This window comes from Nematostella vectensis, chromosome 14 (assembly GCF_932526225.1).
Source record: "Nematostella vectensis chromosome 14, jaNemVect1.1, whole genome shotgun sequence".
NCBI classification, from domain to species: domain Eukaryota; kingdom Metazoa; phylum Cnidaria; class Anthozoa; order Actiniaria; family Edwardsiidae; genus Nematostella; species Nematostella vectensis.
Window position 1 is genome coordinate 1,811,426 of NC_064047.1, and position 13,225 is coordinate 1,824,650.

Here is a 13,225-nt window from a genome sequence, read left to right on the forward strand (position 1 = left end):
TTCAAGAAGAAATCCATTGTGCTTGTTTAGATTTTCCAAGATTTTGAATTCTCCGGCACACTTCACAGAAACGCCGTGTGCTTTCATGATGCTTGCGAAGTCTAGCCATGAAAAACATCTTGTAATACCGCTAATAGAATCTTGTTGTTCCCAAAGGTCCTGAAAAGAAGGGGGGTGGGGGGGTGGGTGGGATCTGCATTTAAAACTGTTAGGTAAAATACCGTTTTTAAAATGAAGCACTCAATTCTTGCGGGTAATGTTATCAGGTAATCACTTGACGGTTCCAATTCTTAATTTTGCCATATTCTGATGTTCATGCTAGGCTAATCGTAGACGGAGAGCTAACTCGTGCATTTGAATACAACTGTGGTGTCAAGCAAGGATGTAAGTTAGCACCAACTCTATTCGGCATCTATGCTGCTGTCCTGCTCTGGTTGGCCTTTAATAAAATTGAACACACCTGCAGCATCAAGATAAGATTCCGATTTGATGGTAATCTCTTCGATCTTCGCAGGCTCAAAGCAAAAACAAAAGTCCTTACGGAATTCATCAGAGAGGCACAGTACGCTGACGATATCGCCTTATTTAGCGATACCCCAGAGGGTCTGCAGTCTTTACTTACATCGTACAATGAACTTGCTAAGAGAATGGGGATGCGCATTAACACTAAAACGACGGAGACTATGTGTATTGGTAATACTGCCGACTTTTATGTTGATGGCATTAAGCTGGTCAATGTTACTCACTTTAAATACCTTGGTAGTATCCTGTCAAGTGACTGCTCAATGAGAGCGGAGCTCACATCTCGTATACAAGCTGTATCATGTGCTTACGGTCGCCTTCGAAAGAGAGTTTTCGACTCACGTGATCTCACCGTACCAACCAAGATCGCTGTTTATAATCAATGTCTAATGCCTCTCTTATTGTACGGTAGTGAGACATGGACTGTATATCAGCATGAAGTTAGAGAACTTCGTACTCTGCAACAACGCCATTTACGCCTAATCCTCAAGATCAAGTGGGATGACTATATAAGCAATGAAGACGTCCTCCGTCGTGCAAACGTAGATGATATTGAAACAAAATTAGCTAGAAATCGTCTCCGCTGGCTTGGTCACCTCTGCCGAATGGACGATGACAGAGTGCCTAAGCAGCTGTTATTTTCGGAGCTAGAACACGGGTCTCGCCCAGTTGGTCGTCCTAAACTAAGATTCAAGGACATTTTGAAAAAAGACCTCAAAATTGGATGCGTCCTTGAAGCGTGGAACTATCATGTACATAATAGAAAGGAATGGAGGGCGATCACAAATAACATCTGCACGTCATACGACAAAAGAAGATATGAAACCTATTTAAAACAAAGGGAAGCTCGCCGTAAAAGGGCGGAGAACAGTTAAATACAAACTGTGCTATACCCGTTCGCGGGTGCAGGCGCTTATATATATAATCACTTGACGGTTCCAATTCTTAATTTTGCCTTTTGTCATAAAATTTGACAAATCACTTCGGTGGAACTCTGTCGTTGGAGTTATTTTAAGATAAGGGATTGTTTGAGAGTGAAGACAGGTGAAGACGGTTTGGTTTTGGCTGATCTGACGAAGTCAACAGGAATTTAAACCCACAAGGACAGCTTAGCGGAACTCGGTTCGTGCCAGACAGCATGGGTAAGATCCTGCCTTGAAACAGGATCCGAAAGATCGAGTTTCTTTCTTTTATTTGAAAGCAAAATATCCTCAAATAAATGTGTAGAATCTATGTATAAAATTAAAAAGGGTATTGGACATTCATACAACACCTATCGATGATGAAACTTTGCACGTACGGAACATAGGAACCGTCTTTCCTATTCTCTGAGAGGTCTTACACGTTATATAAACGTACACGGCCGCTAATTGATTGTGTGCTGCCATGGGCTTTGTTTGCAGCGCAGTCTTGTAACGGTCGATGCCATCGATTATGATGCTAAGAAGTCATACGGTTATAACTTTATTTTTAAAAGCATTCTGAAAGTATATACACACTATTTCCATACACTGGAGGGTACGATTTTCCAATTAGCGACAGGTAATATTTAAGAAGACGCGACGTGTGCCTCAAAACTAAACAAGGAATACTTTGTTCGGTTTTTACTATCTGAAACTACTAAAACTACCATCTGTGACTATCTGAACCCTTCTAATACAACACTGTTAATACAACTGTGACCCATTGAACCTCTAACAAAAGTTGTTTGGCCGTAGTTTTCGGATAAAAGCGCAACTATTCTTCGAACTTTGTACAGTAATGGCGTGAAGACAAAGAGACGCATCAATAGTTAAGTTTGCAAGGTAGGTTTTTGGTCAAATCTTCGTGTGCTATAAGCTGCAGTATTGATAACGTGCTACTGTGACTTTACGACAAAAAAAAAAACAAGTAAAAATTGTTTAAATCAGACCAAAAATTAATCCTTGTTACAGTTAAAACGGCCCTTATTCCCCTTGCGCAAGTGTTGTAGAAAGAACAGACCTAAAGAATTTATAGTTTCACTGTTCTATATCATACAATGGTGGTATTATTTGCTAGTTGGCCCCTGAATAGTCTTTGGCGAGCACTAGCTTACGAGCACCCCGTTTTTAGTTGTTCAATAAATCGCAGCGGGCACATCGAAAAATGCGATGCGATCACGGCGGAAATAATTGCGCGAGTATGCGAGCATTAGCCGAAAACTGCGAAATTTCGGGGGCCCTAGTTGTCGATCTTACACTTCCCGATTATATTGGGACTCCTGTGGCTAGTCTCCAGACTACTTGAATAACCGCGGCCAAAGATTGGAACGCCTGACGAGAATTGTATTTACCCGCAAAAGAATTAGAGAAAGTCCAACACTTTAAAGAGAGAAGATTCTATAAACAACGCCAAAATGTCGTACTATTCGGGTGGGGGAGGTTATTCCCCTGCTAAAGTGAACTATTTACCCAACATTGACCCTAATTTATTGGCGACTGTGCGAGACGAAATGTTACGAAAAGAAGAAGAGCAAAAACGCGAACACCAAAGAAGAGAGGTAGAGCAGAGGAAAGTGACCGAGTACCTTACACAGCTACAGGCGCTAGTCAGGAGTATTCCCAGGTAATACGGCATGAACAGAGCTAACAAAGGAACTTTGGTCAAATTAAATGTAAGCGTTTTTATAGCTTCATTCTAACGCGCGCTTTGACGGACTATTTTCCTTTGAATAACAAATGGCTGTAAGTGGTATACCACATCATTGATCTAAATAGTTCGCCAGAGAAATATTGTCAGTAAAACACTACTGTCAATAGAAAATTGCATTTTGAACTTTAGAAACCATAAACACAAAGCCATTTGGTGTTAAACCATGAATAAATTTTGTCAAACATGTACTAAAATATCGAGTAGTGTTATAGAAGTACTGTACCTGTTGAAAAAAAAAATGTCACAGTAATACCCCTAAAACTGAAAAGAAAGAACCATAAGACGTTCGTGTAGCTACTACAGCAAGTATTTACAACTGTAATGTTATCATAGGTTATTTCTTAGTATAATCATATATAAAAAGTATTGATAAATGGTATAAGACTCACAAGGATTAAAAAAAAAGAAAAAATCCGTTGGGAGGACTTGAACCCATGACCTTATACAACCTACGGACTCTGATCGCAGACCTGAACCTCTAAGCCACAAAGCCTGCACCAGAAAATGTGGATACTACAATATTATTACATAGTGCTTGTATTGAACTGTTCAAAAAGACACGCCGAGCATGTCAAATTCCAGTTACTTTTCTCTTTTACAAAGATAAAATGCAGCTACAATTGATCACATTACTGTTGTACAATATGTATTTTGCATAATAATCTAAAAAATGCAAAATCATCAATCGATAAGTAGATTTGCGGGGGCATGTTTTTGTACGAAACAATATGTTTGAACCTACAGAGAACCTCAATAAAGCAACTTGATTTAATGTAAAAAATAATCGGATACGGGCGAAAAAATGTAACGATCATATCCCCAAGTGTATCTGAGGTCAAATTTTCCCAGCAAACCCCGTGACCAAACTTACTTTTTTGGGTGACGTGATGACATAGTAGCTACTTGCACATGCGCAGTAGCTACAAAAATGAATAAAAGTATAGGCTAGTGCAAGATGTCAGATGTACAATGTTCATCCTCTTTTCTTCACAGTAAATACAAGGGCAAATTCACATATGATGTTTTGGCAGATGTAGCAACCTCATTGCTAGATGGGACTGTTTTTGAGATTGTCAAGGGTTTGGAAGATATTCAACAACTGACAGAAAGAAATCTACTTAACAAAAGAATGAAAGTTATTAATTCACATAAAGGTACATGTGAGACATTAATAATCATAGAATGACCAGGAGCGTATCAATGACCAGGGGGGTGGCCCAGGGGGCCTGGGCTCCCCCTTTCTAGCCAATAAATATATTAAGTCTTTGTTGTTATGCCTCAGTTGGAAAAGAATGTTCTTTAGAAATCACTTTGCTCCCCCCCCCCCCCAAGCAAAAATCCTGGCTACGCCCCTGTCAACACTGTTTATGAGATGCTGTGGTAGGGTTTAAACAAAATCAATCCCAATCTTTATTCTTTTTTAAATATATTAAGAACCTTATTCTTCTTTGGAGGGTGACTAAAATGGTAAATTTTAATCCTAGCAGGTTCTGTAAACTGACCAGCAAAACACATTAGCACATGGTGGGAACCTCTTGTTCCACATAAAGAATAAACATACTTTATCTCATAGTGCAAATTCCATGACATTCCTAATGATTTTTTTAGTGCAAAGAATGGAGCAGGCCAAGAAACACAAGGAAGAGATAGAGAAGAACCAACACCGCCCACACCACATTCCTATAGTGGAGAAGACAAATGAGGAAGACAAGGAGGTACAGTGTTATGATACAGTTATACTACTTAAAGCCGCATTGTCACCAGTTTACTTCCGGAGGTCCGACAGAAACCTCAACCGTTAAAAGACAAAAGAATCTACTAGAATCCGAGATATTTAACAGGCCATCCGCTCTAAATTATCAATCACATCCTTAAAGAAACTTCCAATACCCACTACTTTCCATATTTTGAAATATTTTTCGCTTCTTCCGTTAAAAATCATCGGAAATTGTTACGTAATCCACCGGAAGTAAACTGGTGACAATGCGGCTTTAAGCATCACTACTAGTTTTAAAAGCCATTATAAGGCTAGGTAGGGCGAATCAGGGTACAGTACAAGAAACACAAGGAAGAGATAGAGAAGAACCAACACCGCCCACACCACATTCCTATAGTGCAGAAGACAAATGAGGAAGACAAGGAAGAGATAGAGAAGAACCAACACCGCCCACACCACATTCCTATAGTGGAGAAGACAAATGAGGAAGACAAGGAAGAGATAGAGAAGAACCAACACCGCCCACACCACATTCCTATAGTGGAGAAGACAAATGAGGAAGACAAGGAAGAGATAGAGAAGAACCAACACCGCCCACACCACATTCCTATAGTGGAGAAGACAAATGAGGAAGACAAGGAAGAGATAGAGAAGAACCAACACCGCCCACACCACATTCCTATAGTGCAGAAGACAAATGAGGAAGACAAGGAAGAAATAGAGAAGAACCAACATCGCCCACACCACATTCCTATAGTGGAGAAGACAAATGAGGAAGACAAAAAAGAGATAGAGAAGAACCAACACCGCCCACACCACATTCCTATAGTGGAGAAGACAAATGAGGAAGACAAGGAGGAGTTTTTCCAGGTGACTGCCAAAGGGTAGCCTTCATGTAGCCCAACTCGCGAATAATATCCTCTCGTAGCAACTACCCAACGCTGGCGATAATCGTGTTCCATGACATCACGACTTAAGAAAACCTGAAAAAATCAGGGCTTCTGGAATTACGCGGAAAAAAACTCAAAATTACGCGGGATTCTTTGCTAAATTACGCGGAAAATCAATCATTACGCGCTAAATTACGCGGGATTTTGCAATACATTTTTCTTTAAAAATCAAAATTTTGCGATATTCTTTACTGAATTACGCGCTAAATTACACGGAATGTCAACTGTTACGCCCAAACTACATTTTGTACCGAAGGAAAGCACGAAATCTTGAAAAGGTTAATTTTTTGCGCGAAAATATCTTAGGCGAATTTTCATTGGCTCCAAGCCACCAACCAATTAAGCAAGGTATTTTATTATTAGTCCTAGGTCTTCGCGGTTTAGCAAAGAACGCCTAATCGTTTTATTTGTTTTCGAAATTCAGTTGGAAATATATCGCACTCTAACGAAGAATATGTCTTCTTTTACGAGAAATAGAGGTAAGAACCCTAAAAGAACACATTAGCTGTGCACTTAAATGTTTTGTCTTTCAAAATTTAGCCAAATTACGCGGGATTACGCGGAGAAAGCCAAAATACGCGCTTCCGCACAAGCGCGTAATTCCAGAAGCCCTGTAAAATTATCTGATTGGCCACTCACTTGACAAAGTTCTTTCAAAGACTTTTATTGACTCACATGGAGAGATTCCCAAGCGCTTTGAACTAGTAATAAAAAACACATGTCCACAAATGCAAGTTTTTCACTTTCTCCTTTTCCTTAGGAGATAGTGACACATCTTCTGAAAATGAATTAATTTTTGTTTTTGGTTAGAAATTGGAGCAGCGCCTGGAAACAGAAATTACCAGTATGGACCAGAAGCTTGTGCTTGAGCTCGACCAGATCGTCTGTGACCAGCAAGCAACATTAGAGGTAATGCATGTCAACCAGATAGTCTATGACCTACAGGTATGACAAGATAATCTGGTCATTTTGTAACATATGTTGACCAGATAGTCTATGACCTTAGTGATAGATAACATAGATAACATACAGTATGACCAGATGGTCTATGTATGAGGCGGGGGGATGGGGGTACGGAAGCCCATGAGGGCCACTCAATGTTTTCGTTAACAACATCTCACCTTTCGGTCACGACTATGAACAATTTGCGTCACGACAACTCACTTTGAGTATCACGACAAAGCACTATTTAATTATCGCTTAAAACATTGCAGGTTTAGTTCACAATATCGCACTTTGTGTCTCAAAACATCGCACTTTGTGTCTTAAAAAACTCATCATTTTGCCTTTGCTTAAAACATTTCAGTATATCGTTCACAACTTTCAGCTTTGTGCTTGTAACATAGCACTATTTGTCTATTGCATAAAATATTTGACTTTGTGTTTTATAACATGGGGCTTTGTGTCTTTAAAAATCTCGCGATTTGCCGAATGCGCAAATTATTTCAGGTTTTGTCTATTGCATAAAATATTCAACTTTGTGTCTTAAAAATCTCGCGATTTGCCAAATGCGCAGATCATTCCAGTTTTTGTCTGTGTATTAAATATTTAACTTTGTGCTTCATAACATAGTACTTTGTGTCTTAAAAATACCTCGCGATTTGCCGAATGCGCAAATCATTTCAGTTTTTGTCTATTGCATAAAATAATTAACTTTGTGCTTTATAACATGGTAATTCGTGTCTTAAAAAATATCGCGATTTGCCGAATGGCCAAATAATTTCAGTTTTTGTCTATGCATAAAATATTTAACTTTGTGCTTTAGAACTTCATTTCACAAATTCGAAGAGAATTATCAAATAACTGGATTCTATACGAATGACCTGTGAGCTCCCTACAAGGACTAAAAACTAAACAGAACGTCAGGATAGGCGGAGGAAAAGAAGCCTTAGCGATACGGGATCAAAGGCTGAACTGGTTGAGTGCCCGCTCGAGCTTTATTCAGTGTTCTACAGCTGTAGGTACCTCTAGCTCGCCTTGCGGGACTACGACCCCAATGATAACTCTACATCGGAAGCCTCTCCTCCAAACGATAAATCACGGCATTTGACTTTGTTTATAACTTAGGCGGCTCATCGCATTAATGCTAATAATATCTAACTTTTTTGACAATCATTTACAGCATGCCATAATATCTTAGGCAACGACTCGCAATGGGTCGCAATGCTGAACTTTTTACTTTGTCTTATCAACAATGCTATTTATTTCACTGATCATTATGGCTTATAATCTTGATTTAATATTTATATTAACTTTCTTAACATCGCCGCCACTGTATTTGTGGCCTCTTGGCTCATAGAGCTGTTGATTCTGTTGCAGAGAGCTGGGGTCCCCCTTTTCTTTGTCACCAATAATCCTGATGATGTCCGCCTGCAGATGTACTTATTGGAGTTCATACAACAGTTGATACCTGGCCCAAGCTGAACATATCATACAGAATGTGATGCCTGTTTGATGACGTCATAAAAAGCTAGTACCTCAACCTGATTACGTAATATAGAAGATGATACAGAACCGAGTCAAGCTGATAACGTCTTACAGATGATACCTCTCCAATGATGTCATAAGCAAGCTATTGTCTGGTCAGTGACGCCATAAAACAAATGGTACCTGGTTTTTAACGTAGTGCAACATACTGTACAATGTTACATCGTCAGTGACGTTATACAACAGCTGATACCTTGTGTATTTTGTCATGAGCCAACACTACCTGGTCCAACAGATGACACCATGTAATTTTTTGTTGAAAGCTGTTTTACAGTATGTAATAGATAAATTTAAAATTCAAAGAAATCTCATCGTCCAGCAAGAGAAAAATGCAAGCAGCTTTTTTTTCTCTTGGCCAGATATTCAAAAGTTTCTTGATTTCTTAAATCCAAATGAGCGACTAAGAAGAATTTTTGGTTGTTGCACTGGAGTGTACTGGACAGATTGTTGTAGAAAATAAGATTTGCAAAGGAATATTTTTAAAAAGACTGCGTTCGGACATTTAGGCCTTAATGCCTTTTGTATTAGGGACCGTAAAGTTGTCAATCATGAAATTGAAAAAGAAGTTTAATGATCAAGAAGCAACTAATAATCGATACCAAATCCTGTCAATTGTACTACCGATCAGAAAATATTGAACAAATGTTTCTTGTTTTAGGCCTTTTCTTCAAAATGTTACCATATTTTATATGTTCTGCCTACATGTATAGTACAACAAAGAGCCTATCTTGGAAACATTGTGGATGATCACAACTAAATCAAGTCACTCAACAAGTGTTAACGTCGACTTTATTAGGAGTTGTGAGTTTATTCGCTTGTGTTTATCAAAATTTAACAAATGAAGGTTGCACAACTACTATAACTTGATAAATTTCAACATTGAATTAGTATCAGGATAATATATTATAACAATAATTATAATAATAGTCTATTGTCCTCTATAATTATATTAGTGTCCATTTATGATATCGATATGACACAGTTAACGTGTGGGAATTCGAGGGAACCACTTTGAATTCATACTGCCGGTCAAATCCACAGCGTGAACATATATTCTGTAATTGATCTTGTACTATGAAGAGTTATTTATTCACTTATGAGAGCGGGAGCAGTCATACTGCTGGTCTATTCCAAGACATAAGTCACCGAATGAGTAATGCTTGGTGATTCTCCGGCTTTCCTTCTCACGGGCGTATAGTATTACATTATTCATTCACTTCTGTGAGAAACTGACTTTCAATACTAGAGGGAATCACCTCGAAAAACAAGTCATACTGCTGGTCTATTCCAAGATACGAGTCACTCATTAAGTACACCGTTAGGATTTTCCTCCCTTCCTCCTCGGGCGTGTAGAAGGATAGTGTAGCGGTGGTTGTCCCCTGGACAGGCCCAAGTCTCTTCAAAGCCATCAGCTCGCCCGTGTCAGTGTCTCCAAGCACCAGCCACCATCCTTCAGTCTGCACCTTGGGGAAGCACGGCGCGTGGACCTTGGCATCGGCTCCCTGTAATGATTTATCCAAGAAGGCGAGTCACGCCGCCATTTTTCCCTCCCGCACAATACCTATACTCACTAAAACAATCCATTTCCATCGGCTAATTCAAGCAAGTTACTAAGATACTTTCCATAAAATATCGTTAATAAGGTATAAAACTTAAATAATGGGTGGTCATTTTGAAGTTTTCTTGCAAATAAACCAATGTATTTTCAATTGTAAACAATAATCAAGGAGTGGTTGATCGACACTCTTGATAACGTGGGCGACGACAGCAGAAACAATGGACTTGGATTGAGAACTCAACAGAAGCACTTGAAAATGCGTGGCGTATTATGGGTTCCAGCCCTTTTCCACCAAACCACAACACGAAAACTCCAAGTTTCACGGTCTATTGATGAGGTGGACGTTCCTACGTTCGCTCGTGTAGAAATAATGTTCTTTGGCAACAAGTTTGGAATTGAAAGCCAATTTTTTCCCTTTTTTTCGATCCTAATCGTCTTAGCGGTCGTCGTCGTCGTCCTTGCTTAAGGCACCTAATGTCGATCAGCCACCCAGTTGTTATTGTTTACATCTGAATACACGACGTTGTTACAGGAACAACAACAAAACACTGGTTACCCGGAAGGAGGCACTGAGCCGCTTCAAACTAACTTTCATTGCGTACTCCTGGTCAGCGTGCACAGTTACCCAGTTGTCATGGAGACCGACAAGATCCGTTCTGACAGGCTTCTCTGCTTTCTTCGCACCATCCCCTTCTTCCCAGGCTCCTCTCAGCTTGATTGACAGAGCGAGCATGGGGAGACGTCTGAGGACACTATGTATCTATGGGGAAAAACACATGATCGCCTAATGAGCAACCTTGAAAAAGGTAAATCACGCCGCCATTTTATGCTTTCACTCAATGCCAAGTCACACAAAGCATCCACTTACCTCGGCTAATTCAAGCAACTGAGAACCTCTCTCAATCAAGTATCATTTATATAGTATCAGACTACAATCGTGGATGGTTATTTCGAAGTTTCCTTACAAGTTATCCAAGTGTAAGAAAGTATCCATCTGCTGATATGGGAGGCCTATCTGAGATTTTCGATTGAATTTGACGAAAGAAGTATACAACTTTGTTTTTAAAGTTACGGGTGCTTTCAGACCACGTGTTATACAAGGCCAGATAAATAACAAAACCTTTTTCTTCTACGACCGTAGGAGCGTGTTATCGCAGTAGAGGGTGTTAGTCAGACTCTTTGCAACAACTCACAACCACGTTGATGCCAAACCCACCGAGCTCCTAACTTACGTAACAACGTCAGAAAGGCACATACTGTAATGTGGTAAAATCTCGAGATAACCATCTAAAAACAAAGGTTAATACTAAATTTACCGACTCCAATAAAAAATATTACATTGGCTTCCCCAATTTAGCCGATGGAAATGGATCCTTTTTTCACACTTGGTACTTTGATAGAAGGACAAAATGGCGGCTGACGAGGCAGTTTAACGGCATTGTATTTTTCTCATTTGTCATTGCAAACCTGCTCTATCTCCTGACTGGACACCATGCCTCTCAGAGCATTGTCCAGGATACTCTTCCTGGCAGATACCGCATGGACCAACTCAGGTAGGCTTTGTATCTGGTCACCATTTGGCCTCCTGAAGCCTGATAGGTGTTGCGCCTGAATACCAGGAAGGGTGAGAAGGGAGCAGTCGTGTAACCAGCGTGCCTGGACAACCATCTGCCCAACGTGCATGATGCGAAGGGCGGTGGCCAGCCAGCCCTCGTCTGCAGCCACGTCAATCATGGCCTTGGGAATAGAAAGATAAGGGGCAACTTATAAATTACTCGTCACTTGTTAAATCGGTAAAATGTCACCAGTTTTACTTTCGGTAATTTGCGTAACAATATCTGATAATTTTTAACGGAAAACGCGAAAAATATTTCAAAATTGTAAAAGCAGTGTGTCTATTGGAAGTTTCTTTGAGGATGTGATGTGATAATTTAGAAAGGATGGCCTGTTAATAGATTCTTGTCTCTTGAGGTTTTCGTCGGTCCTCCCGAAATTAACTGGTGACAATGCCGCCGCTTTAATTACTCGTCACTTTTAAACTACTCGTTGTAAATAACTCGTTACCTGTAAATGACTCGTCACTTGTAAACTACTCGTTGCTTGTTTACCTGTAAAATCCGGATGGCCTGGTCAAGCACAGACTTCTGGTCAGTAAAGTAGTCACTACTTGGTAGCGCGAGTCTGCTGAAGTGCGCCTGGAACAGTAGGTTGGTCTTGGTGTGCGCACTGTCGAACGTGTGCGGGTTCACCTCCAAAGGCAGCTCTTTAGCAAGATCACTGAACGGTACACAGTAAGCCAGTAAGCACGAACGGAACAGGGGCTGATGCAGGAGTACCAGAAAGAGGGGCGAAGCAAGGGTTTCAAGAAAGGAGTGGTGGGCGGATTTATTGTCCTTCCATGGATTTCCTTACATTTCTTGTCAAAAAGCCAAATATCTGAAAATAGGGGAGAGGGAACGGAGCCGCTCGGCCAGCCCCTAGACCCGCCCCTGCCTGATTCGCCATTCTTGCGTTGCGTGCGCAGGGACGATTTTAGGGGACGCAAATCTGGTAAACGCGTTGATTTAATTTTGACAGAAAAATTGGTAGGTTTGGTTAATTTTGCTACCGGGATATCTTAGCTAGTTGGACTCACGACATCAATATTGACAACATTCGACGCCATGTTGAATTACGTGCCCTAAAATGCTGTTCGCGTATAAACTCAACTCGGTCCCCGCGCAAAGTAAGAATGGAAAATAGGATTGTATAAGGAAATCACAGGTGGCCCAGGGGAGCGCGTTAGTAGCGTTTAGGGCCTTTCAACTCAGCTGAAACGGGTTCTATTCCCGGTCGAGACATGGTTAGTATCTCTCTGTTTCTTAGACCCGATTTTGACTTCTTGAGCTAACTTGAAGCCTATGTTTCACGGGCAATGCGTATTAGGATTTAAATGTGAAGTGCTATATATATTTTTTTAAGACAAGGAACAAGTGTCGATGTATCAGCCTTTATAAACGCATAGATGTGTTTGAATACCTTTCATGACTGTGTAGTGTATTCTCAGCACAGCTTTTGAATAGATAACGACCGAAACGTCCTTTTGATAGGTGTTTACTACAGTGTAAACACGCAGGACCTCACTGACTTGACTAAAAATACCTTCGACATTCTTTTCACCTGTTAATAGCGTCCTCATTATGCCGCACTGGGAGCTCACTGTATTCGTGGGCTTCCTGTGGAAAACAGTCAAGTGGGTGTCAATATTGAAATCAGTAGAAAGTATTAAATCCTCCTGTTGACGATTAGAGACACGACAAAACATATTCCGTAAAAAAA

At 40.3% G+C, this 13,225-nt stretch overlaps 2 protein-coding genes across 2 annotated transcripts in view; one reads left to right on the top strand and one right to left on the bottom strand.

Moving 5' to 3' along the window:
• The first annotated feature begins 2,785 nt into the window (after positions 1 to 2,785).
• Positions 2,786 to 9,270, top strand: LOC5518845 (protein DGCR6). Its single transcript, XM_001638674.3, has 5 exons — positions 2,786 to 3,108; positions 4,189 to 4,349; positions 4,804 to 4,910; positions 6,673 to 6,771; positions 8,182 to 9,270. The coding sequence occupies exons 1-5, from the start codon at positions 2,900 to 2,902 to the stop codon at positions 8,284 to 8,286; spliced, it is 681 nt and encodes a 226-aa protein (XP_001638724.2). The 5' UTR covers positions 2,786 to 2,899; the 3' UTR covers positions 8,287 to 9,270.
• LOC5518846 (activating signal cointegrator 1 complex subunit 3) overlaps positions 9,122 to 13,225 on the bottom strand; it is a 35,554-nt gene continuing 31,450 nt past the window's right edge. The window contains exons 30-34 of the mRNA XM_032363480.2: positions 13,067 to 13,122; positions 12,016 to 12,184; positions 11,375 to 11,644; positions 10,464 to 10,667; positions 9,122 to 9,851 (exon numbers count right to left, since the gene is read on the bottom strand). Of these exons, the coding sequence (XP_032219371.1) occupies positions 9,555 to 9,851; positions 10,464 to 10,667; positions 11,375 to 11,644; positions 12,016 to 12,184; positions 13,067 to 13,122 (996 nt within the window). The 3' untranslated portion in view covers positions 9,122 to 9,554. The remainder of the gene's footprint in view (positions 9,852 to 10,463; positions 10,668 to 11,374; positions 11,645 to 12,015; positions 12,185 to 13,066; positions 13,123 to 13,225) is intronic.

Coding starts and splice junctions, on each gene's coding strand:
- LOC5518845 (XM_001638674.3), top strand. CDS start 2,900: ATGTCGTACTATTCGGGTGGGGGAGGTTATTCCCCTGCTAAAGTGAAC. Junction 3,109..4,188: donor CTAGTCAGGAGTATTCCCAG/GTAATACGGCAT, acceptor TTTTCTTCACAG/TAAATACAAGGGCAAATTCA. Junction 4,350..4,803: donor AGTTATTAATTCACATAAAG/GTACATGTGAGA, acceptor TGATTTTTTTAG/TGCAAAGAATGGAGCAGGCC.